Consider the following 27,293-nt stretch of genomic DNA (forward strand, 5'->3'; position numbering starts at 1 on the left):
ACTGTTTTAAGTTCAACATGGTTGAAGTCTCCCGCAATGATGTGCACAGCTTCAGGATACTTGTCTTGCTGGCTGCTGATAAGGCTCTGCAGGCATCCCAAAGCCAAGTTGGCATTAGCATCTGGTGGCACGTACACACCAGTTAGCATAACAGCTGTGAACTCCCTAGGGAGATAGGCTGGTCTACATTTAACAGCTACAAATTCCAAATCTGGTGAACAGTGACTGCCCACAGTCTTAGAATTTTTAGACCAGCACTTGTTCACATATACACACAGCCCCCCTCCTTTGGTTTTTCCGAAGTCCATGCTTCGGTCATGACGATGTACCGCACAGCCTTCCAACTGAATAGCTATGTCTGGTATGGACGGTTGAAGCCATGTTTCAATGATGTTTGAATGTACCGGTATTTTTAATCGCTGCTCATAGTGGCTGGGGAAACCAAGCCAGATGGGTGGAATATAAGTAATAAATAATAATAATAATAATAATAATAATAATAATAATAATAATAATTACAGTAAAACTTCCTTGAAAGGTGGTACATTCACCTTCCTTGGAGGAATTTCAGCAGAGGTTGGGTGTCCACCTGCCGGGGATTCTTTACCTGCGTTTCCTGCATTTCAGGGGTTGGACTAGATGACCGCTGGAGTTCCCTTCCAGTTGTACAGTGCTATGTTTCTATGATTCTCTCGCCCTCTCTCTTTACAGTTATGGGTTGACATTTACCTCCTTCCCTCCCAGGCCTGCAGGCTGCTTCCTTCTGCCTCGTACAAGACTGTCTGTTGCTTTCAGGATGTGTTTGGAAAACAATGGGGGCTTTGCATTTCAAGGGTTTCCTGAGAGCGCTTTCAAAGCCCCTTGAGGTTTTGTGAGCACTCCAAACCAATGCTTGCAAATCCCCGGGAGTTTTCAAGGTGAACAGATAAGTGTTTATCTGCCCCCCCCCCTAACTTATCTGATGGTGAGACCACAGTTATTCATTTTCCAGAACAAATATTTTTTTTTTTGTTTCAAAGAATTGATACATTTGAGTGTAAGGGTGGGAAAAACAAGTTGCAAAGTGGTTTGCTAAAATAATAAAAAGGTCAGGGAAAACAGTTAAAAGCAACTGCTCAAGACATTCAAAAATGATTAAAATCAGCAATAAGCTAAAGAGGTTAACATTCTGCATATCTGGGCTGGCTTGCCTACACAAAGATGTTTTTAGCAGGTGTCAGAGTACAGCGAAAGTGCCTTTCTGGTGTCCATATGCAGAGACAAGGCACTCTGTCCCCATTTGAAATGAAATAATGTCATTAAAAAGCATTTATAATGTGGACTAGCATCTTGGTAAAAAATATGAATGCCAAGAGCCTTAGAAAGCTGTCAAGTCTTAGCCGCACTTACAAGTTTCCAGCTGTTTAAGACATGATAATGTGGAGATTGCAGACGACCACAGGATTTACACCAGCTTTGTGGGGAAATGTCCCTTTGCCATGTACAAAGTTTCTGTTGTGCAAATCGACCTTTAGTTCCTTTTGAAGAAACACACACACACACACACACACACACACACACAATTGCTGTGTGGGTCTTGCTGAGCTGCTGGAATGGCCTTGCGGCCCCTGGGTCCCCTGCCACACGAACTTTTTTTTCTGCATCACATTGAGGACTAGCGACTTGGTTCGAGTGACGCGCCTTGCGGTTCCCATCATCCAGTCATTCGTTGCATTTATATCCCGCCATTTCCTCTGAGGGAGTTCAAGGTGGCGACCACGGTTCACCCCCTCCTCATTCAACACCCACAACAACCCTGTGAGGTATTTAGGTGGAGAGGCAAGGCTGATTGAGGAATTTGAACCCTGATCTCTCCCAGTCCGGGCCCAGCTCTCTACTACCATGACACCAGCTCTCTTATTCCAGCAACTGGGACTTTTAGCAAACAACCAGATTCAGATGTGTGGGGTACAGCTGTACAGAAATGCCTGCGTTGCCCTATGCAGTAACCGTGGCAACCACACAAAAGAAGGGAAAAGCAGGTCAGGCACAATCCTCTTGGTTTTTCTGGTTTCCAATTTGTGGCAATGCTCAGGTGAGGTTTCATTAGCTGTGGTTGGGGGACGGGGAGAGATTCTTTGCTGAGCGGATAAATTGAATGGTGCTTGTCCACAAGACCCCAATATAACCCCCCAAAAGTGGGTGAGACCTGTAGCCCCCACCCAAAACTTCTGTTTGCCCCCTGCTCGGCATCTCAGGTCATATATATATAATATTATATTCTAATTTACATTTCAAAATATTCATTTAAAGGTAAAGGTAAAGGGATCCCTGACCATTAGGTCTAATCGCAGACGTCTCTGGGGTTGCGGCGCTCATCTCGCTTTACTGGCCAAGGGAGCCGGCGTACAGCTTCCGGGTCATGTGACCAGCATGACTAAGCCGCTTCTGGTGAACCAGAGCAGCGCACGGAAGCACCATTTACCTTCCCGCCAGAGCAGTACCTATTTATCTATTTGCACTTTGACGTGCTTTCGAACTGCTAGGTGGGCAGGAGCAGGGACTGAACAACGGGAGCTCACCCCGTCGTGGGGATTTGAACCGCCGACCTTCTGATCGGCAAGTCCTAGGCTCTGTGGTTTAACCCACAGTGCCACCCGTGTCCCCATTCATTTAAACAACCTTAAATCAACAACTTCCCTTCTCCTCTTTCCGTGGTTCATTTTGCATACCCCACATCCCTGCATATTTTACATGAACTAAACCATTCAGTAATCCATCTACACTGTTGAATTTATCTTACTGCTACCAGTGTTTATAAATAAACACAATTTCCCCCCTTATATCCAGTAAACATTTTCCAGTCTTCTTTAGACATGCATTCGTCTTGTTCTCTCATCATGTTAAATCTGCAAGCAGTGCAAATTCCATCAATTTAAGTTGCGATTCTTCTTTGGTTGGGACCTCGCTTGTTTTCCATTTTTGGGCTAACAGAACACGGGCCGCAGTTGTAGCATACATATTTGACACCTGGGAATTTCCCCAACAAAAAGGCTTCTATTGTTGTATTTTGAAAGTTAGCTTTTAAACATCTTTTTCAATTCATTATATATCATTTCCCAATACACTTTTACCCTGTTACAAGTCCACCACATATGATAAAATGCACCCTCAACCTCATTACATGTTTGTAGGCTTCTTCCCATAATGGGCACCTAGTTGGCCACCGTGAGAACAGAATGCTTGACTAGATGGGCCATTGGCCATATAGTGGATGCTCGGGTTGCGAACATGATCCGTGTGGGAGGCACGTTCGCAACCCGCAGTGCCATGTCTGCATACACGGGGGTTGCGATTCGGGGCTTCTGTGCATGCACAAAGCACGATTTAGCGCTTCTGCACATACGTGACTGCCAAAACCCGGAAGTGACCTGTTCTGGTACTTCCAGGTTTCGGCGCATCTGTAACCCAAAAAAACGCAACCTGAAGTATGACTGTAATGTAAAGGTAAAGGGACCCCTGACCATTAGATCCAGTTGTGGCTGACTCTGGGCTTGCGGCGCTCATCTCGCTTTACTGGCCGAGGGAGCTGGCGTACAGCTTCAGGGTCATGTGGCCAGCATGAATAAGCCGCTTCTGGCGAACCAGAGCAGCGCACGGAAACGCCGTTTACCTTCCCGCCAGAGTGGTACCTATTTGTCTACTTGCACTTTGACGTGCTTTCGAACAGCTAGGTTGGCAGGAGCAGGGACCGAGCAACGGGAGCTCACCCCATTGCGGGGATTCAAATCACCGACATTCTGATTGGCAAGTCCTAGGCTCTGTGGTTCAGACCACAGCGCCACCCGTGTCCCTGGTATGACTGTAGTCTCTCCAATGTTCTTATGCCCCATATCTTGTGCCGTCAGCTACTGTAAGAGGCACCCAGTTCCTCTCCTGCTGAATGTCCCCTACTGAAAGTCCCTTCCTGTCCTTTGTTGGAACAGGCCGTCACTGAGCTACAGAAAGGTTGAGCAAGAGGGGAGGAGCGGGGCCTTCTCCCCAAGGCACTTATGGGGCAGGAACACTCCCTCTCGGGTCCATCTCGGGTGGCGCTTGCTGAAAGCTGCCTGGCCAAAACGAGACATGAGAAGGAAGAGGGAGGCAGGACGGCATGGGAAACAGACCAGTAAGTGCAGGGGTTAGCAAACTTTATCAGCAGGGGGCCGGTCCACTGTCCCTCAGACCTTGTGGGGGGCCGGACTATACTTTGAAGAAGAAAAAAATGAACGAATACCTATGCCCCACAAATAACCCAGAGATGCATTTTAAATAAAAGCACACATTCTACTCATGTAAAAACACACTGATTCCCGGACCGTCTGTGGGCTGGATTCAGAAGGTGATTGGGCCGGATCTGCCCCCAGGCCTTAGTTTGCCTACCCATGAGTAAGTGTGTTGTTGGTTCCTCTGTTGCAGACCAGCATCTCCCTCGAGATCAGGTACCAAGCCATGGATGGCACCGTCGGGGCTTGGAATGACAACGAGTTCTTGGAGAGTCCCAACGCACCCTCGGAGGGAGACCCCCATGAGATGGACGTCCTGCTGCCCCCGCAGCGGCAGTCTCCCAGCAAGACCAGCGCCGCAGAAAGGGCTCTCCGGAGGTAAGCAGACACACCTTCTGAAATGCAACTCGCATGCGTGGCGCTTTCCAAATTGCTCCTATGCGTAGGGCACAGGGGGCCCTTTCTCACACCAGCCCAGTTTGCCAGAAAACTAATCTGATGAAATCTGCATTTGATATTCCTCCATACTTTTCACCACTCGTTTCTACTTCTGCAGAACTTGCCAGATTAACCACGGTCGTTTCTTTTTCATCCATTCCTGGCAGCAGCGCCCTGCCTGCCTGCCTGCCTGCTCTGTTTTCTTCCTTCTCATAATTTTGCTGGAAGTGTCAGTCCTGTATTCGTCTCCAGAGGAGGAGGGAATCCTGCTGTGGTCCAGTACAAGGGAGACAGACTAATAAAGAAACAAATCACGGGTGTTCCTTCTTTCAGGCCACAGAGAGATGACCCTCACAGAGGCAAAGACGCCGTAACCAGCCAATTTGCTGTACAAAACTGGGCTGAAACATCTAATTGGAACTGTAGATCAACTTCCCAGATCAATACGTTAACAATTCTTGTTGCCAGCAGCCGCTTTAATGGGCATCATGCACCAGCCTGAGCATGTGTCAGAGCTGCCCGAGGTCCCAGCTCACAAAGGACCAACGCCAGTTCGTTGTTATATACAAAAGTCTTTATTGAAGTTCAGTTTCGATTTCAAAGCCGCGGCGCGCAGCTCTACGTCTCAAACTCTAGACCGCTGAAGCTCCGTCTGAATCTCCTCCCCCCAGACACCAGTTTAAGACTCTAGCCTTACTCCACCTCTTCCTTTGCTCTTTCCTCCTCTGGGTCCGCCTGTCCGCTGGGGTCTTTCCCTTTCTAGACTCTTCTGACGCTGAGTCCCCTGAGTCTTCCCCCTGCCTCCGACGGGCTTTAGGACCTGGTTCCCAATCCGTGCTTCCTGCTGTCCCGCATGCCTGTACATTCGAACTTGGCGCGCGCGCCCAGCCAGCAACCTTCCTCCTGACCGTTACACTGCTCCTGTCACTGCTTCCCCCTTCGGAGAGGCTAGCTGGATCTGACTTCCCCTCCGTTCCCTCACTCTGTGATGGAGGCGTGGCCAGCCCTGATTCATCTTCTCTCCCTGCTGGAGGAGAAGCTGGCCCTGATACATGGGACTCTTCCCCCCCACTACGCTCTGGTGGGGGAGCTGGTCCTGATCTCCCGCTGCTGCTTTGGGAGTCCCCGCTGGCCCCTTGCTTCTGGTGCATCCCCCCTGGGACCCCCCTTGCCCTGGCCCTCGGCACCCCCCTCTGGGAATCTTCTGATTCGCTGGAGAAGCTCATGGAATCTCTCGTGCCACTGTCATACTCCCTACGCTGCCCTCCGATTCTTCCCCTTCGCTCTCCATTTCCTCTCTCCCCTGTGCCTCTGCTCCTGAGCCCCTGACAGCATGTTTTGACGGCCCCCATTTCGGAGGTCAGATGCACTGTTTAATTGTTCTCATTCCAGATGAGAAGAAGCTCTCCATTCAACATCTACCAGCCCATGTTGCGCTCAGCCACAGTTCTGTTCTGGACAGTCGAGGGGTTCTGGGGCAAGGAGCAGGTTCACAGCCCGAGTTCAGACTCTAGCACAGCAAAGGCAGGCAAAGCAAAACCCTGGGTTCAAGTAAGGCAAAGTGGAGTTGGAAGTGTGGGAATGTTAAGGATAGTGGGAGAGGATATATTGATTAAATATTATCTTTCCTCACTCACGCTAGTGAGCTAGTAGCAGAATACATCACTTTGTACGTTGCAGGAAGCAAGTTGATGGATTCGTTAGAATCATTTGAGTCAAGCAATCCAGGCTGGCTTGTCCAGATTGGGCTGTTCTTGGAAAATTTCCCCTTTAAGTAAAGGGTAAACGGACCCCTGACCATTAGGTCCAGTTGTAACCGACTCTGGGGTTGCAGCGCTCATCTCGCTTTATTGGCCGAGGGAGCCGGCGTACAGCTTCCGGGTCATGTGGCCAGCATGACTAAGCCGCTTCTGGCGAACCAGAGCAGCGCACAGAAATGCCGTTTACCTTCCCGCCGGAGCGGTACCTATTTATCTACTTGCACTTTGACGTGCTTTTGAACTGCTAGGTTGGCAGGAGCAGGGACCGAGCAACGGGAGCTCACCCCGTCGCGGGGATTCGAACCGTCGACCTTCTGATTGGCAGGTCCTAGGCTCTGTGGTTTAACCCACTGTGCCACCCGCATCATGACACAACAGTCTTCTTCATCTTTTTTAATTTTTATTTAATCATTTTTTCAATACAAACAACAATCGCAAAACACACATACAACAAAAACCATAATAACGCTAATAACACAATTTGCCAATTCAGATTTGAATATCGATATACCTATGACTACACCTTTTTAACAATATTTCCCCACCTCTCCCCCCCCCTACTTCCCACCACTGTCCAACTTATCGCTTAAATATTCCTTCCAGATTTCTCCAGATTTCTCCATTCTTAATTTGCGACAGTCTTCTTTAAAAGTAATGATAAAGTTAACTTACGGTACATTCAGTTCACAGTATTGTCCTGAAGGCAGGCTTTATCCTGTAGTTACGGGTACATTTGTAGCCAGGCCTCAGCCTTTCTACCTTGTGGCTTCTATACTCTGAAAGGATGAGTCATGTGCTGCTGGCTAAGATAGGTAGCCGTGTTGGTCTGCCATAGTCAAAACAAAATAAAAAAATTCCTTCCAGTAGCACCTTAAAGACCAACTAAGTTAGTTCTAGGTATGAGCTTTCGTGTGCATGCACACTTCTTCAGATACACTGAAACAGAAGTCACCAGACCCTTCTATATAGTGAGAAGGTGGGGAGGGGTATTATTCAGAAGGGTGGTGGGATTGGGTGATTGGCAGATAGCTGTGATGAGCCTGTTGACGACTCTTAATGACTGCAATAGGTCTTACAGGAAAAAGCAAGGGGTGAGAAGGTGAAAAATGGCTTTGTCATGTATAATGAGATAAGAATCCAATGTCTTTGTTCAGACCAGGTCTCTCCATGGTTTTAAGTTTGGTAATAAGTTGCAATTCAGCAGCTTCTCTTTCCAGTCTATTTCTGAAATTCCTTTGTAATAGAACAGCTACTTTGAGATCTTGTATAGAATGTCCTGGGAGATTGAAGTGTTCTCCTACTGGTTTCTCTGTCTTGTGGTTCCTGATGTCAGATTTAATTGCAATTAATTGTTACTGTTTTGGATTTTATGATGTGGTTCCCTTCCTTAGTGGATTATGCAAACTGCTATTCTGAATAATGCTTTTTATACCTAGAAAGTATCTGAAGAAGTGTGCATGCACACGAAAGCTCATACCAAGAACTAACTTAGTTGGTCTTTAAGGTGCTACTGGAAGGAATTTTTTTATTTTGTTTTGATGCTGGCTAAGAGCCAGCAGAAGATGGCAAAAGATGAAAATTTTATTTATTTATTTATTTATACATACATACATACATACATACATACGTACTCCGCTCATCTGGCTAAGTTTCCCCAGCCACTCTGGGCGGCTCCCAATCGAGTGTTAAAAACAGTACAGCATTAAATATTAAAAACTTCCCTAAACAGGGCTGCCTTCAGATGTCTTTTAAAGATAAGAAAGCTGCTTATTTCCTTCACATCTGAAGGAAGGGTGTTCCACAAAGCAGGCGCCACCACCGAGAAGGCCCTCTGTCTTGTTCTCTGTAACCTCACTTCTCGCAATAAGGGAACCGCCAGAAGGCCCTTGGAGCTGGACCTCAGTGTCCGGGCAGAATGATGGGGGTGGAGACACTCCTTCCGGTATACAGGACTGAGGCCGTATACCTGAGCCAAAATGAGCCAAAAGAGGAAGATGGCCGTGTGGTGTGACTTGCCCCTTTATAGGGTCTGCCAGGGTCACGCCCATCTACCTGGTCACACACAGAAGAAGGAGGCTCCAGACCAGGTGTGACAGGAAGTCCTCCTGGCTGTACCAACATTCCCCTGCATGTCCACTCTAGGAAACTGGACTCCTTGTATTTGACTGCTACAGTGAAGATACACCCCACAGGAAGGGACCCCCAAAGGTAATCTGGTCCAACCCCAAGGTCATCTGGCAAATCACAGATAAAACATCCCTGACCGTCCAACCTCTGCTTAAAAACACCAGCCAAGGAGAGCCCGCCACCTTCTGAGGAAGTTTGTTCCACTGTCAAACAGCTCTTTCCGTCAGAAAGTTCTTCCTATTATTTCCCCATATTTTGCCAGAATCTCCTGACTTGTCATTTGAATCCATCGGTTCAGGTCCTCCCCACTGGAGCAGCAGAAACAACCTTGCTCCATCTTCCATGAGACAACCCTTCAGCTCTTTCATAAATTATTATTATTATTATTATTATTATTATTATTATTATTATTATTAAAATAATTGTATTTATACTCCGCCCTTCCTGGTTCAAAAACCGGGCTCAGGGCAGCTAACAACAAATTTAAAACACTTTAAAACACTTAATTATAAAAGCAGCATAAAATACAGTATAAAAACATGAATAACAATAAAATTCAAAAATCAGTTTAGGAGAAATAAGCATTAGATAATTCCCAGGGCTAGCTGGCTGAATTGGTCCTAATTGGGCCAGCGAGGAGGCCAGGGGAGAATTAGCTGTGGGGTCTCAGAGCGGGTGATCTTCATAAAAGGGGAGGGGGAAGGAAGGGAAGGAAAATAAAAGATCAGGCTGAATTCAAATTAAAGGCCAGGCGGAATAGCTCTGTCTTACAGGTCCTGTGGAAGGAGGTTAAATCCTGAAGAGCCCTAGTGTCATGGGACAGAGCATTCCACCAGGTTGGAGCCATCACTGAGAAGGCCCTGGCTCTGGTGGAGGATAGTCTGACTTCCTTAGAGCCCAGACCTCTAAACTATGATTATTCACAGACCTTAAGGTCCTCTGCGGGGCAGACCAGGAGAGGCGGTCGCATGTCACCTCTTCAGTTCCCAACGGTTAGAGCTGTTCAACAGCGGAACAGACTCACCAGTCAGGGATTCTTTAGCTATGTTGTGTCTCTGTGGCATGACATTGCCTGGTAGAACAGTGGAGCGATAATAATAATAATAATAATTTATTATTTATACCCCGCCCATCTGGCTGGGCCTCCCCAGCCACTCTGGGCGGCTTCCATAAAAACCAAAAATACAGTAAAATATCACACGTTAAAAACTTCCCTGAACAGGGCTGCCTTGAGATGTCTTCTGAATGTCAGGTAGTTGTTTATCGCTTTGACATCTGCTGGAAGGGTGTTCCACAGTGCGGGGGCCACTACCGAGAAGGCCCTTTGCCTGGTTCCCTGTAGCTTTGCTTCTCGCAATGAGGGAACCGCCAGAAGGCCCTCGGCGCTGGACCTCAGCGTCCGGGCAGAATGATGGGGGTGGAGACGCTCCTTCAGGTATACTGGACCGAGGCCGTTTAGGGCTTTAAAGGTCAGCACCAACACTTTGAATTGTGCTCGGAAACATACTGGGAGCCAGTGTAGGTCTTTCAAGACCGGTGTTATATGGTCTCGGCAGCCGCTCCCAGTCACCAGTCTAGCCGCCGCATTCTGGATTAGTTGTAGTTTCCGAGTCACCTTCAAAGGTAGCCCCACGTAGAGTGCATTGCAGTAATCCAAGCGGGACATAACCAGAGCATGCACCACTCTGGCGAGATAGTCCGCAGGCAGATAGGGTCTCAGCCTACGTACCAGATGGAGCTGGTAAACAGCTGCCCTGGACACAGATTTGACCTGTGCTTCCATGGACAGCTGTGAGTCCAAAATGGCTCCCAGGCTACGCACCTGGTCCTTCAGGGGCACAGTTACCCCATTCAGGACCAGGGAATCCTCCACACCTGCCCGCCTCCTGTCCCCCAAAAACAGTACTTCTGTCTTGTCAGGATTCAACCTCAATCTGTTAGCCGCCATCCATCCTCCAACCGCCTCCAGACACTCACACAGGACCTTCACCGCCCTCACTGGTTCTGATTTAAAAGAGAGGTAGAGCTGGGTATCATCCGCATACTGATGAACACCCAGCCCAAACCTCCTGATGATCTCTCCCAGCGGCTGCATGTAAATGTTGAAAAGCATGGGGGAGAGGACAGAACCCTGAGGCACCCCACAAGTGAGAGCCCAGGGGTCTGAACACTCATCCCCCACCACCACTTTCTGAACACGGCCCAGGAGGAAGGAGCGGAACCACTGTATGACAGTGCCCCCAGCTCCCAGCCCCTCAAGACGGTCCAGAAGGATGTCATGGTCAATGGTATCAAACGCCGCTGAGAGATCCAGCAGAACTAGGAAACAGCTCTCACCTTTGTCCCTAGCCCGCCGGAGATCATCAACCAGTGCGACCAAGGCAGTTTCAGTCCCATGATGAGGCCTGAATCCCGACTGGAAGGGATCCAAATGGTCCGCTTCTTCCAGGCGTGCCTGGAGTTGTTCGGCAACCGCTCGCTCAATCACCTTGCCCAAGAATGGAAGATTTGAGACTGGACGATAGTTGGCTATCGTGGCCGCATCTAAAGATGGTTTTTTAAGAAGCGGTTTAATAACCGCCTCTTTCAGCGGGTCTGGGAAGGCTCCCTCACGGAGGGAAGCATTCACCACCCCATGAAGCCCATCGCCCAGTCCTTCCCGGCTAGCTTTTATAAGCCAGGATGGGCAAGGATCCAGGAGACAGGTGGTTGGTTTCACTCGTCCAAGCAGCCTGTCCACATCCTCGGAGGTAACAGATTGGAATTGATCCCACTCAACTTGACCAGACAGAACTCTAGCACTTTCCCGCCCCGGTCCTGCTCCCACGGTGGAGTCTACTTCTTCCCGAATCTGAGCGATTTTATCTGCAAAAAACTTTGCAAAATCATTGCAGGAGAACATGTGGCCCGTACTGGGCCCCGATGTTGCAGGTGGTTCTGCTAAATTGTGAACCACCTGAAAAAGTCTCCTGCTGCTGTTTTCTGCAGATGCAATAGAGGCGGTGAAGAAATTCTTCTTTGCCGTCGCTATCACCACTTGGGAGGCTCGACGTTGAGCTCTAACCTGTGTCCGGTCAGATTCAGAATGAGTTATCCGCCACCGGCGCTCTAGCCGTCTCAACGATTGTTTCATTGCCCTCAGATCCGTGGAAAACCACGGGGCTGTCCGGGCTCCATGCAATCGGAGAGGGCGCTTCGGAGCCAAACAGTCAATAGCCCTGGTTAACTCCGCATTCCAGCGGGCCACCAGGGAATCGGCTGAAAGGCCATCAACATGGGATAAAGCATCCCCTACCACTCTCTGGAAACCATTTGGATCCATTAAGTGGCGGGGGCGGACCATCCGAATTGGTCCCACCTCCCTGCAGAGGGGATGGGTCGCAGAGAAGTCCAGTTGCACCAGGAAGTGATCTGACCATGACACTTCTTTCGTTTCGCTTTTAGTTAGTGTCAGATCACCAACATCCATAGAGGTAAACACCAGGTCCAAGGCATGTCCGCGGCTATGGGTTGGGCCAGACTTATTCAGGGACAGCCCCATGGAGGCCATGCTTTCCACGAAGTCCCGAGCGGCCCCTTGTAAGGTCGTGTCCGCATGGATGTTAAAATCCCCTAGGACAATCAAGCTGGGTGTCTCCAGGAGAACATCCGCCACGACCTGAAGCAGCTCGGGCAGGGAATCCTTGGTGCAGCGGGGAGGTCGGTACACCAAAAGGAATCCTGTACTGCCCCTATTGCCCAACTTCCAGAACATGCACTCGGAAAACTGGGTCTTCCCAATAGGACGCCTGGTGCAAACTAATGACTTTCTAAAAATCACTGCAACCCCCCTCCCCGCCCACATGACCTGGGTTGCTGTGCGTAAGAGAAACCTGGTGGACAAGCAGCGGCAAGGACAGGCCCATCTGCTTCATCCAACCAAGTCTCTGTTACACATGCCAGGTCAAGTCCTCCATCCATGATCAAGTCATGGATGGCAGTGGTCTTATGAATCATTGACCTGGCATTGCACAGCAGCACTTTCAGGTCATGTGGGTATCCCTTGCTGATTCTAGTATCCATCCGGTCAGGACCAGACCCGGAGGCAGGAACAGTCCTCAGACAATGACTAAACCTGCCTCCTCTGTAATGACATGGTCTGGTCTTAGCGTAACTCCTCCTCCTACCCGTGATCACTGAGATCGGTTGTCCCAGTGCATCCCCCCCTGTGGAACATGCCCCAGCCATTTTGTGGGCTGGGGCCCACTCCCCGGCAGCCCTGACCCCTCCCCCTAAGAACAAAATAACAACTTATACAAACAAACAAAACCAATAAAACAATACAACAACAAAAATGTAAAAATTACAAAATAATAATTCCCCAGACCCAACCAAACATCCATCCCTCTCCCACCCCCCACATACAAAAAACCCAAAAGAAAATTTTAAAAAACATTTTAAAACCACTCTGTGCCCCTCTTGCAATAACAACTGTCCTAGTGAGGCCTGTCAGGCCCCGCCCTGGGCCAGGTGGTAAGTGGCAGGAAGGAGCAGGACCCTCAGGCACTCACTCAGGGGAGTCCTCCTGGGCAGCAGGCAGCAAGCAGCACACAGTCCTTATGAGGCTTCAGGCCCCGCCCAGGCCAGATGGTAAGTGGCAGGAGCAGGACCCTCAGGCACTCACTCAGGGGAGTCCTCCTGGGCGATGCAGGTAACTCTGGAAATAAAATATGTCAGGAGCAACTTGGGCGGTAAAACTCTGCGAACTCCCAAGCTGAGGTTATCTGGTGCATGGCTTAGGGGAGAGAGAGCATCATTTTCCCCAGTCAAAGTGCTTAGAGAAGAATTATGCACCTGGCTCCTCAATTGACGCTGGTGCTTTGAAGGTTTCCTACAACTCCAGGAATAATTGCAGAGGCGGCTTAACCAACGAGTTGTTTTTGCATGTCATGCCCTCTGGTGGGTAATTTGAGTACAACAATAACACAGGTGACTGAGGAGCGAGGAGAGATCAGGATATATCAGCTACTTTGGCAGATCCTATAGCAATCTTGAGGGACGCGGGTGGCGCTGTGGGTTAAACCACAGAGCCTAGGACTTGCCGATCAGAAGGTTGGCGGTTCGAATCCCCGTGACGTGGTGGGCTCCCGTTGCTCGGTCCCAGCTCCTGCCAACCTAGCAGTTCGAAAGCATGTCAAAGTGCAAGTAGATAAATAGGTACAGCTCCAGCGGGAAAGCAAACAGCATTTCTGTGCGCTGCTCTGGTTTGCCAGAAGTGGCTTAGTCATGCTGGCCACATGACCCGGAAGCTGTACGCCGGTTCCTCAGCCAATAAAGTGAGATGAGCGCTGCAACCCCAGAGTCGGCCACGACTGGACCTAATGGTCAGGGGTCCCTTTACCTTTACCTAAAGTTCTGGGAGGGACGCGGGTGGCGCTGTGGGTTAAACCATAGAGCCTAGTACTTGCCGATCAGAAGGTCAGTGGTTCGAATCCCCGTGACGGGGTGAGCTCCCGTTGCTTGGTCCCTGCTCCTGCCAACCTAGCAGTTCGAGAGCACATCAGAGTCCAAGTAGATAAATAGGTACTGCTCTGGCAGGAAGGTAAACGGCGTTTCCGTGCGCTGCTCTGGTTTGCCAGAAGCGGCTTAGTCCTACTGGCCACATGACCTGGAAGCTGTACGCTGGCTCCCTCGGCCAGTAAAGTGAGATGAGCGCCGCAACCCCAGAGTCGGTCACAACTGGACCTAATAGTCAGGGGTCCTTTTACCTTTACCTAAAGCAATCTTGACCAACGCAACGTGAATGGAAGGGAATATTCAGAGGAGATGTGGCAAGTGAGACATCAAGGGTTTGCTTAATTTCCCCGATGTCCTCAGATTCTCACCTGCAAATGTGGCTGCAGCCAGCACTGACACCACCAATACTTAGTTCTGGTCTCAAAGTTTGGCGGGTAAAAAACAACCTGGGTAGCTAGAACCAATGGGTGGAGAAAGGATCTGCGCCCATTGGATTTCTCCTGCACAGATCCTTCACAACCACAGCACATATCTCAAGGCCAATGGTGGATCAGGAACTCTTCGATCGCTTCACAATGTGTCATTCTGAGCTGAGGGCTGCTTCATGCCATAGCTGTCAAGTGTCCCTTATTTGGCGGGACAGTCCCTTATCCCAGCGCCATGTCCCATTGCTGTCCCTTATTGATGAGGCTTCATTTAGCTGCTGGCTGGGCTTTCTGCCTTTGGCTCAGAGGGGCTCAGAAGTTGAACATACCTGTGCCTGGAAAATCCCTTATTTTGGCTGCTTATCCCTTATTTTTGAGGCTGCTGGTCCCTTATTTTCAAATCTGTAAGTTGACAGCTATGCTTCATGCATGGCAAGGAAGGAGAGCACGACTCAAGGTGGATATTCACAAACGTGACTGTCACTCGCCAGTTGTTTCCTTCAGCATCCAGAAGACAATGCAGGAATCGCAGCCCGGTTCTGGTAGGGTTGCTACTCTTGTCCCCATCTGCCAGGAAAACATTCTTTAAGAAACAGATAAAAGTTCCTGGAAGCTTTAAAGTGGGTTCCAGAATTTTCTTGAGTAAGAGTGGCACTCTAGGCTTGGTTGGTGACAGCTGGAGTTGCAAATAAAGGGAGGAAGGCTGAAATTTCCACACAAGGAAAGCACACACACACACACACACACACACAAGCTGTCAGCACGCACGCTGACAACAAGGTTGGAAGTAAGACAATGTATGCTGCCGATACTTTGAATTTTGCTGTTTCAGGATTGTTAATTACTGGACTGAGATTATACCGTGCTGGAGAGATAAAGAAGGAATGTAAATAGCTTTTATATACAGTCATACCTCATGTTATGTTTGCTTCAGGCTGCACGTTTTCAGGTTGTGTCCTGCGGTGACCCGGAAGTAACGGAATGGGTTACTTCTGGGTTTCGCCGCTCACGCATGCGCAGATGTGCAAAATGACACCACGCGCATGCGCAGAAGCGGCAATCGCGACCTGCGCAGATGTGCAGACGCGGGTTGCGTTCTTTTCAGGTTGCGAACGGGCCTCCGGAACGGATCCCGTTCACAACCAGAGGTACCACTGTAATAGGAACAGAAATGGTTATGCAACTAGTCAAGCAATAAAGAAGCTCTTGACTGTGAATTTGAGTATGAGTCCTTGTTCTTGTCCGCTGCCTCCGGGGAAAACTCTGCTACAAACCATAAGAAGTGGTTTTACCAAGGTGCCACCACAGAAGCAGAAAAGCTCAGCGGAAGTGTGTTGGCGGTAACCTCTAATGCCATCGCCAGTCCCTGCTGCTTTCCGGTGCTCAAAGAGACAGGTAAAACTTGGGTAATCCCATTCCTGTTGTTGCCACCCATCCACACAGGCAAGAAGAGGACGAGATGTATTACCACAGCGACGACGAGCTTCTGGGCGAGGGGGACACCATCAGCCAGGGCTCTCTCAACGCCAGGTACAAGGAACCCTGAGAAACTTGGGTCTCCTCTCTGGATTGCTGTGGTGGAGTTGAGCAGAAGCTGAGTGGGCAACAGCTGTCCTTGGAGGGAAGGCGGAGAATCGCCACCACCGTTCCTGGTCCTCATAGATGCTCATGCAAAGATGAAGGATGCAGGGCAGCCATGACGCAGGAGAGGCTGTGTTGCGCCATCTCTCTTCCCCTTTATGGCACATGAGAATGTGGGAAGATGGCAGGGAGATCTCACCTGGTGCCGATTTCTCTGATGTGTGCAAACTTGTCCAAGGGCATGGAGTGCTGTGGGCGTGTGATATCAAAGCATGTGAGTGAGTCTTTGCATCCTGGGTTGTAGTTCTGTAGATGAGGGGAAGAATTAGGACGGGGCAGGACAAACTATGATGGGATTGCTTTGTGCGCCAACGAGGATCCTCCATCTGTGGAGAAGGTGGATAAAAGGAAGTTCATCTTGGTTATAAGGCTAGAACTTGTGGACATCCAATGAACGCTTGAAGTTGCGTGGCGAGTTCCCGCCCCCCCCCCCAGTGGAAATAAAGACACATGACAGAATTATTAAGGTTAATGGGCTAAATAAGGCCACAGCTTTATTGGTTACAGGTGATGAGCAGTATTGGCTTAGACATTGGTCCTAACCGACTATATCCGACTTCAGCCGTCCGCTTGAAGTCCGGGAAGGGTTAACCACCAGTAGGGGGAGTCCTGCTGATGCACATCAACTAGGAAATGCCCTGGGGTCACCGATTGGGGGCGTGCCTTAGGCCCTCACCTCCCCAGGCTTCGGACAGGGCCACGCCTCCTGGAATCCTTTATCGGACTGCCCTTCAATATGTGGGGCAGGTGATGGCGCTTCCTCCCCTCTTCCAACTACAGAGCAATACCAATGCCTAACCGCCAATATCCAGAAAGTTGTGATGATTTGCTACAAGGTGGGCGGAAACCAAGTTGCTGGTGCCAATTTGCCAAGTGGGAAAATTCCTACCAGGCCCCTCAATGGCGACCAACCGAGGTCCATAGCAAGGTCAAGGAACGAAAACCTTGTAGGGCAGGAGGGTGGGAAAAGCAGGAACAGTTGGTGGGTGGCAAAGAGGGAGATACCCAGACGCGTCCTGCCTTAAATAGGGCAGGCCACGCCCCCAGAGCCAGCCGATTGGCAGGCCAGGGGATGACGCGGCTGGGAATCCCCCCTATCGCGCAGGGGCTGGGGTCGTGAAGCCCGCAACTCCACCTCCTTCAAGGGCGGAAGTGGTTTTTCAGGACAGAGAAAAGAAAAGACTTACCGTATTTTTCGCTCTATAGGACGCACCTTGTTTTAGAGGGGGGGAACAGGAAAAAAAAATTCTCCCCCTCTCTGCTCAGCGCCCCTTCAGAGAAGGGGCAGGAGAAACGGAGCCCCTTCCATTTCTCCTCCCGCTTCGCTGAAGGGGCGCTGCACAGCTCTCCCTCTCTGCTGAAGCCAGGAGATTCTTGCTTTCCCAGCTTCACCAAAAGGAACCCGAAGCCTTCGGAGCACAGCGCGAGTTCCCGCTGAACTCCAAAGGCTTCAGGCGGCTATCCCTGAAGCCTGGAGAGCAAGAGGGGTCGGTGCGCACTGACCCCTCTCGCTCTCCAGGCTTCAGCGAAAGCAACGCGTAGCCTCCGGAGCGCGGAGGGAGCGCTCCCTCTGCGCTTTGGAGGCTTCGTGTTGCTTTCGCTGAAGCCAAGGAGCCTGCATTCGCTCCATAGGACGCACACACATTTCCCCTTAAATTTTGGAGGGGAAAAAGTGGGTCCTATAGAGCGAAAAATATGGTATTCCACAGAGCATGGTTAAACTGTGGAACTCCCTGCCACTGGAGGCAGTGATGGCCACTAACTGGGATGGCTTTAAAAGAGGGTGGAGAAGGAGGACTACCAATGGCTAGCAGCCACGATGGCTTTGCTCTGCCTTCACAGCTGGAGGCGGCAATGCTTCTCAATCCCCATTACTGGAAGTTGCAGGAGGGGAGAGGGCTCCTGTGCATGTATCCTGCTTGTGCCTTTTCTCACAGGCATCTGGCTGGCCAAATGCACAGGATGCTGGATGGGCCCTTGGCTTGATCCAGCAAAGTGCTTCCAATGTTCTTACGTTCACAGAGGGAGGGGATGAAGAGCCTTTGCAGAACAAGCAAAGGAAAACCTTTGCCATTGAGCATTGCCAGCCTTGGCAAATCTTGTTGTTTAGTCGTTTAGTCATGTCCGACTCTTCCTGACCCCATGGACCAGAGCACACCAGGCACTCCTGTCTTCTACCACCTCCCGCAGTTTGGTCAAACTCATGTTTGTAGCTTTGAGAACACTGTCCCACCATCTCGTCCTCTGTCGTCCCCTTCTCCTTGTGCCCTCCATCTTTCCCAACATCAGGGTCTTTTCCAGGGAGTCTTCTCTTCTCATGAGGTGGCCAAAGTTTTGGAGCCTCAGCTTCAGGATCTGTCCTTCCAGTGAGCACTCAGGGCTGATTGCCTTCAGAATGGAGAGGTTTGATCTTCTTGCAGTCCATGGGACTCTCAAGAGTCTCCTCCAACACCAGAATTCAAAAGCATCCATTCTTAGGTGATCAGCCTTCTTTATGGTCCAGCTCTCACTTCCATACATCACTACTGGGAAAACCATAGCTTTAACTATACGGACCTTTGTTGGCAAGGTGATGTCTTTGCTTTTTAAGATGCTGTCTAGGTTTGTCATTGCTTTTCTCCCAAGAAGCAGGCGTCTTTTAATTTTGTGACTGCTGTCACCATCTGCAGTGATCATGGAGCCCAAGAACGTAAAATCTCTTGGCCAATCTAGGACTCTCCAGATATTTTGGACATCAATTCCCACGTGTCCCAGACAGGATGGCTGGAGAATGCAGGGGCTGCTGGGATTTTTCATCTAAAACTTTTGCTTGGTACCAGGTTGGCAAAACATGGTCTAAAACTATTCATATTATGGGCTGTTGCTTTTTGGCAGCGATCTTTTTAATTTATCGCGTTCTGTGACCTTAGTATACTTTTATTGTTGTTGTTCTCTTTTTAAAATTTATATACTGCCCTTCACCATAACATCTCAGGGCAGTTCTCAGAATAAAATACAACATGTAAACATAAGTAAATAATGAAAACAAAACAATAACCCCCAACCCTTCACACAGGGTTTGTCTGCATGTTGAGAAGGAATTGGGGCAGAGGCAACTTGCGTGCGACACAAAAGCAACAAAGAGCCTTTCCATCTCTTAATGTCGTTTTTGTGGACTAGATCCCATCATCGGATCTGTAGGAACATATGAAACAGATTTATACAGATTAAGATATGAGGGAAATGTATAGTTAGACTATGAAGCACTTCTTCTTTGCCGAAATAGGAGGGTCTCCCTGCTATGCAGTTGGCTGTACCTGCAATTCATAGTCCTCAATAAAACTTTAGGATGATCTTGTATATTCCCTTCTGAAGTTCATTGTCATTAAGTCTTTGAGAACTTGAAGGGTCTTAACGCAGAATTATAAAACTGGGAGGGACCCAAAGAGACCCCTCATCCAACCCCCAGACCAGGTGGGGTCTGACCAAGGCAGAATAGGATTATGACTTCCTTTGACCCGGGCACTAGGTGTCGGTTGATGCAGCCTAGAATTGCATTTGCTTTTTCGGCCGCAGCGTCACACTGCTGGCTCATGTTGGCTCACAGTGCTTGCACCGAGCTGGTGGATTTCCTCCTGGCAATCTTTCAGCAGCTTTGTCCACCCCGTGCCTCTGAAGCCAAGCATGGGAATATTGCCGTGCTGCTAGAAAAGTGGGTGGCATTAATTATTGCAGCTGCTGCCATAGCAACCTGGTACCCAAGGGCTCAGGTCCTTCCTCAACTGCCCTTCATGTTCAATGTGTGCTGACAGCTGAGCTTTAAAGAGCCAGAGGGGGAGAGGGAAAATCCACAGGTTTTTCTTTTCCTAACTTCACAGGTTGACTATACTTAGCCTTGCCTCTTCTTTCTCTCTCTCTGACATAATGAACACATTTGAAACCACTGCTTTCTGTTTGCTGAGCCAAATAGACCAGAACAGTGTAACAGTCTGAAGCTGTCGCTCTCCAACGTCACTGGGAAGGAGGACATTTCTACATCTGTGGTCTTGGGATCTTTCTTAAAAAAACAGGAGATAGCAGGAACTGAACCTGTGGCACTTCTGCTTGAACAATTTGGCACTGAGCATCCCACTTCCTTCCAGCAATGGACAGCATCTATCAGCAGCTTCACAAGAGACCAGATTTCAAAACTGGCACTCGTTTCTGCTGGGCTGCACATTATATTAAAAGCATATCAGCCGCACCAGGGAAAGGAAAACACACAGAATATGTGCTCAGGCTCAGGAAACATACTCTGTGGAGTTCCCTAACTCTTTTTTTCCTGCACATTATTTTTTATTGGGGTGGGTGAGTGTGCCTGGGCAGGAATAATCACAGCTATTGCATCTCTAACAGACAACCACCCAACCTTTGCTTAAAAACCTCCAAGGAAGGAGAGTCCACAGCTTTTACTGTCAGAAAGTTCTTCCTGATGTTTAGTCAGAATCATCTTCCTTGTCATGTTCCACAGGGCAGGCGCCACCACCGAGAAGGCCCTCTGCCTGGTTCCCTGTAACTTTGCTTCTCGCAGGGAGGGAACCGCCAGAAGGCCCTCAGAGCTGGACCTCAGTGTCCAGGCTGAACGATGGGGGCATAGCTGTCAACTTTTCCCTTTTTTAGGGGACATTCCCTTATTTCAAAGAGGATTCCTCGCAAGAAAAGGGAAAAGTTGACAGCTATGGATGGGGGTGGAGATGATCCTTCAGGTCTACTGGGCCGAGGCCATTTAGGGCCTTAAAGGTCAACAACAACACTTTGAATTGGATTGAATTGAATCCATTGGTTTTGGTCTTCCCATCCAGAGCAGCTCAAAGCAAGCTTGCTCTGTTGTTGTTGTTGCTTAGTCGTTTAGTCGTGTCTGACTCTTTGTGACCCCCTGGGCCAGAGCACGCCAGGCACTTCTGTCTTCCACTGCCTCCCACAGTTTGGTCAAACTCATGCTCGTAGCTTCGAGAACACTGTCCCACCATCTTGTCCTCTGCCGTCCCCTTCTCCTTGTGCCCTCCATCGTTCCCAACATCAGGGTCTTTTCTTCTCTTCTCATGAGGTGGCCAAAGTCTTGGAGCCTCAGCCTCAGGATCTGTCCTTCCTGTGAGCACTCAGGGCTGGTTTCCTTCAGAATGGAGAGGTTTGATCTTCTTGCAGTCCATGGGACTCTCAAGAGTCTCCTCCAGCACCAGAATTCAAAAGCAACCATTCTTCAGCGATCAGCCTTCTTTATGGTCCAGCTCTCACTTCCATACATCACTACTGGGAAAACCATAGCTTGAACTAGACAGACCTTTGTTGGCAAGGTGATGTCTCTGCTTTTTAAGATGCTGTCTAGGTTTGCCATCACTTTTCTCCCAAGAAGCAGGCGTCTTTTAATTTCGCGACTGCTGTCACCATCTGCAGTGATCATGGAGCCCAAGAAAGTAAAATCTCTTGGCCAATCTAGGACTCTCCAGATATTTTGGACTTCAATTCCCACGTGTCCCAGACAGGATGGCTGGAGAATGCAGGGGCTGCTGGGATTTTTCATCTAAAACTTTTGCTTGGTACCAGGTTGGCAAAACATGGTCTAAAACTATTCATATTATGGGCTGTTGCTTTTTGGCAGCGATCTTTTTAATTTATCGTGTTCTGTGACCTTATGGTCCAGCTCTCACTTCCATACATGATTACCTTCCCCTTTTCCCTTATTCTTCCTTCCTACCTGGGTTAATATTGACAGCGCTGTCCATTCTGCAAGAAAGTAGAGAAAAATCCACTGACGATTCCGGTGAGATTTGGCAGCTCCTGCAGGCTTCATTACCGAAGCATTTGCCGACTGCGTTTTGACATCGTTGGGAAAGATGTCTCATTAGTCAGCTAATTTCCGTTCCCACTGGGAGGAGAAAACAAACCTTCCCTTGGATGGAAATAATCAATGAATGGCTCTGCCAATGCCCCAGCAGATCAGCTGCTTTTGCAGCCCAGCCTTGTCTGTTTGGTTCATCACCCTCGTATTTTGGGTGTTTGTTTTTTTTTGTAAAAAGCTCATCACAATTCAGCTGTCCAAAGCCGTTCTGGAAAAGTGCTGTGCTGACAGAACCAGAATGCAAACATCTGCCGGGAGATTCAGCACAGATAAAAGAAAGTCCTTCTTCATACAGGACATTGTTAACCTGGGGAACTCCCTGCCACAGGAGTCAGCGATGAATGGCTTTAAAAGAGGATCAGACAAATTCATGGAGGAGGAGAGGAGGAAAGGCCTTCACAACTTTATATTTTATATGCACACACAAAGAATGCCAGATTTAGGGTAGAGTTGGCAGTTTCTCCCGCACAGGGCACTGAGCTGAGAAGGTTCAAAACTGAGAAGACCCACAATTGAGAAGATCCACTTGAGGCTGCCAATTTTTGGGCTTGCACAGGGTGCCATATAATTGCAGATGACCAAAGCCAGCCCCTTTACACACAGCGAAGCCAACACTCAAAGCATCCTCCTAATAGTAATAATAATAAATTTTATTTATACCCCACCCTCCCCAGCCAAGACTGGGTTTCAGGGTGGCTAACACCAGGTATAAAATTGATTAAAATACGACTTAAAAACAAGATTAAAATACAACATTAAGATGCAGCCTCATTTCAGCAGAAACTCAAAAACTTTTGGGGGAATGAAAACGTCAAGTCTTCATCAAGGCCAACTATCCAGACTGGTCCTATGTGGGCCAGAAAAGGCAGGGAAGTCCCCAAATAGGAGTTCCATCACAGAAGAAGAAAGGAAAAAGGAAAGAGGGGAAGGGGATCAAGTTGATTTCAAGCCAAAGGCCAGGCGGAACAACTCTGTATTGCAGGCCCTGCAGAAAGAAATCAGATCCCGCAGGGCCCTGGTCTCATGAGACAGAGCGTTCCACCAGGCTGGAGCCAGTGTTGAAAAGGCCCTGGCCCTGGTGGAGGCTAATCTGACTTCCTTAGGGCCCGGGACCTCTAGAGTGTTGCTATTTATGGACCTAGAAACTGGGGTTCTGTTTATTGACACCCCAGGGGTCTAGCTGTTTACTGGTTGGGGGTGGTCTGCATATTATATTATATTATTTCCTGCTGCCTTCCACTACTGCGTTGGGTCTTCTACTGCTGGCTCTGAATACAATGTGGAACGAGGAAATGCCATTTTTGATCAGGACCAGTTTTTGCTGTTCAGATTTTGCGCGGTTTCTTCTGCTTCCAAGGAGCGAACTGGACATTTGGGGATGGATCCAGTTTGGCACCGAGCAGCTGCAAAGCTGGGGGGGGGGGCAGGAGGAGAAGGAGGGAGAGGTTCATAGCTGAAAAGCAGTAGGTGGGAAAACATGCCTAACCTTTGCCTAGCCCCCTAGTGCCATCTCCAGGGGTGCCTAGGGGCCTGGGCACCCACAATTTTTTTGCTCTGGTGCCTATGGGTGCCCGGCCTCCACCCCCTGCCACCATCTTGTACCACCTGCCAGCGGGCATAATCGGTTTTATTCCAACCGGCCTTTGGACAGTGAAGGGTTCTTAATCGTGCTTGTACTGTTTATATCACTTGTATTCTCATATATTAGTTTGTCTCTGCTGCATGCTTGTGTGAAATTCCGTGATGTTTGCATGTAGCTCTAAATGTTAAAGTAATATCTCCATTAAACAACACAAGAAATTTGTTTTAACTCTGCTTCTCCATTTGTCATGTAAACGGACCAGTCTGGGCGAAGACGGAGATGACTTCGAAGGGTAAATATGGTGTGCAGTGATTCATGAGCCAGCGGGGTGGAATGAAGGGGATTTAATTATTCACAACATTTCCTCGTTCATCCGTACAACAATTTTTCATTTGCACTGGGACATTTTACGGCGTTCTTCCTTGTTGAGGCAGCCCTGCAAGGAAGCGATTTTCAATTATTTTACACAAATGATGTTCAAACGCAAAAGCCTTGTGGTTCATCTGCACTAAGCTGGCTGAATTTAGTTCCCATTGAAATCAAGAGGACTCAGTCGTGACTAAGTTATCCCATTGATTTCATTGGGAACTAAGTTCCACTAACAGTACAATCCTGTGCATGTCTACTCAGAAGTAACTCCCACTGAGCTCAGTAGAACTCATATCTCCCAGCCCCCAAACTGACACTCTCAAATTTGGGGATTTATTTTTTACATTTTATCCTGAAAACCTTTTGGCTCTAAAAAGCTATTTTTACCTTAATGCGCAAAGACCCCCAGCTCCACTGCCTTTCCCCTATGCATACTTCCAGTAAGCCAGCATGTTGCAGTGTTTAGAGCATCTGACTGGGGCTTGTGAGAGACCAGTCTTCTAATCCGCACTCTGCCATTAAGCTTACTGGGCAACCTTGGGCTTTCATCCTAACCCACCTCATGGGGTTGTTGTGCAGATGAAATGAGGGGGAGAGGCAAGCACACACCACCTTGAAGCCCGCGGAGAAAATAATAATTAAAATAACATTGAACGGGCCTCCTAGAGACAGCTTTCCCTAGGGTCCTTGTTATAGGGTTCCCATGCCAGCAGTGCCCACATCCTGGAAACATTTAAATATTTTTAGACCCAGCTTTCAACCTAGCGAGGCTCTGTTGCCTCTGAGCTTTTATCCTCTAAGCAACTCACAGGCCTGGTCTTTTGTGTTCCTGTAGAAGGGAGAAAGTCGGCCCTGGGAAATATAACCCGATCCCTGTTTACTTTTAAAAATTCATGGGTGGGATGGAGCTCTGGAGCAGAACACAATCTGGCCCCAGTGAATTATTGATCTGCTCTTTTTCTTTGGCCTGGCAGTGACGCATCTGCTTCCATGCTCATCTCATGTCAATCACTCCAGGCGCTCTCCATGGTGCTGATTTCATATTTCACTTAATTCCATAAAATACACCGCTTGATTGCAAAAGCAAAACTAAACAAAAAACCTTAAAGCTGTTTACACAAAAAGATGAAACACTAAATTCATCTATCAGGAGAATGAATAACAGTTTAATTCTTCCAAAGGGTTAAAATAACAACAGACTAAAACCACAGTAAATCGTGCGTCACTTTCTAAAAAATCTGGACAGGATTTGCTTGAACAAAAATGTGTTTTAGAAGCCACCGAAAAATGCCCAGTGAAGACGCCTGCCTGAGATCAATAGGCAGGGAGTTCCAAAGTGTAAATGTGGCTTCACTAAGAGATCGAGCTCTTATAAACACAGAATGGGTATTATGTGGCATTTGTAACTGGGCCACTTCTGCAGATCGATCCAGCCGAGTGGGAGCATATGGGTTCATGCAATTCTGCAACTAAACTGGTGCCAAGTTGTTGGTGGCTTTTATATACACCTTCAACCTTTCCCGGTAGCAAATCTGCAACCTGTGCAGGTCTCTGAGCACAGGGGTCCTATGCTGATAAGGCCTCGCTCCCATCAGCAATCGTACTGCAGCATTCTGCACTCGCTGTAGCCTCCAGGTCAAGTGCAAGGGAAGCCCCAACTAGAGACCCTTGCATCAATCCAGTCTTGCCTACACAGTGGGAGGTTCCAGATCCCAGAGTGATGTCAGGAGTGTCGCGAATTCCACGCGGCGCTTTTAGCGAATCGCTCAGAGTCCCAGGTTTCTTTTTTTAGTGCAGTCTTTTTAATGTGAGCTATATACAATTATTTACAAAAGCTGTTCATACAGAGTACCTGCACCTTAAGGCAAACGAATACTCTCCACCACAGCACCACCACACCACAGCACAACCACCACACAACCACCATTACTGTTGAACAGGCTTTCCTTTTAAAACAGGTGATAGCCAATCACATTCCTGCTGAGTCACTCTGACCCAGCACTTCACAAAGTATTGCATCAGCCTGTTGAAGCCTGCAGACTTACTCATCATCCTGCGAATCCCAACTCGCGGGCTGTTTTTGTTGACATTTCTATTCCACCTTAAGGAGCAGACGTGTGGAATTGTTGCTTGTCACATGCCTGTTTACATTCCAGCACAGTTTGCTGGGAACTTCCGTTGTGTATAGCTTTTGCTTTTAGCTATTCTCTCTCAGATGACGAGAGAGAGAGAGAGACGACATGTTTCTTTGTCCTGATTTATGATTAATAAATCTGTAGTTGTAATACTATGCTTCCACAAGCCTCACGCCTATTCTGTGTGCGCAGTTCAATCTGCTGATAGTGTACCCTGGCTTGGAAGCCTGGGTTGCTGATTTACATCGGAGCAGAGGTGATGGTCTTCACAGTGGAACCAGCCCTCTGCATGCCAACAGTTTTGCCCCAAGATGCCCTTTAGCAGAGCCATATGAGATGCATAAGCACGGCTCCCTCCTCCCCAGCCCTGCAATTTCAAAATGTTTCTTTTTTTGAGAGGCTTTTAATCTTCTGTTTTTATTGCCGCCTGTCGTCTGACTTATAGATGGCTGCGTTCCCCTTAATTATGGCAATGTTTCTGATGTTTGTTTACTGCAATGTGTGTTCCTCCCCCCCCCAAAAAATCTGTACTTGTTTCTTTGTTTTACGACATGAAGCTGCTCTGTGACTGGAAGGTTTGCAATTAATAAATCAATTGATTGATTGATTATTATTATTATTTAAAAAAAAAAAAAAAACTCTGAAAAGCAGCCAAGAGTGGCTGCTAGTTTCATCAAAGGGATGATGGCGAGGGGGAAGATGCTTAACCCGTATCCCTCCCGCCCTATGTCTCCTCAAACTGCCCTTCTGAAACTGCTTTTCTCCCAGCAGAGGAGAATTGTAGAGTTGGGAGGAGCCCCGAGGTCCTCTAGCCCACCCCCTGTAATGCAGAAACTGCAGCTAAAGGAAGCTTATCTCTAAACCCCCTCCCCGCAACCAGAAAAGTAGCTAGAAATGAATGGGGGAATGGCAGGAAGGGAACGGCCATTGGTCAGCAGCCTTCAGATGTCTTCTAAAAGTCAGATAGTGGATTATTTCCTTGACATCTGATGGGAGGGCATTCCACAGGGCAGGCGCCACCTCCGAGAAGGCCCTCTGCCTGGTTCCCTGTAGCTTCACTTCTTACAAGGAAGGAACCACCAGAAGACCCTCAGCGTTGGGTCTCAGTGTCCGGGCTGAATGATGGGGGTGGAGATGCTCCTTCAGGGATACTGGGCCAAGGCTGTTTAGGGCTTTAAATGCTGATCTAGATGTTCAGACTAGGTTTAAGGAAGCTTCC

General features: G+C 48.6%; 1 protein-coding gene across 1 annotated transcript in view; it reads left to right on the forward strand.

The window, feature by feature from the left end:
- The window catches only part of OTOF (otoferlin), a 226,274-nt gene that overhangs the window by 81,049 nt on the left and 117,932 nt on the right, over nt 1–27,293 (forward strand). The window contains exon 5 of the mRNA XM_079968476.1: nt 4,438–4,622. Within this exon, the coding sequence (XP_079824602.1) occupies nt 4,438–4,622 (185 nt within the window). The remainder of the gene's footprint in view (nt 1–4,437; nt 4,623–27,293) is intronic.

This window comes from Podarcis cretensis, assembly GCF_951804945.1.
Source record: "Podarcis cretensis genome assembly, chromosome: 3".
Taxonomy (NCBI): domain Eukaryota; kingdom Metazoa; phylum Chordata; class Lepidosauria; order Squamata; family Lacertidae; genus Podarcis; species Podarcis cretensis.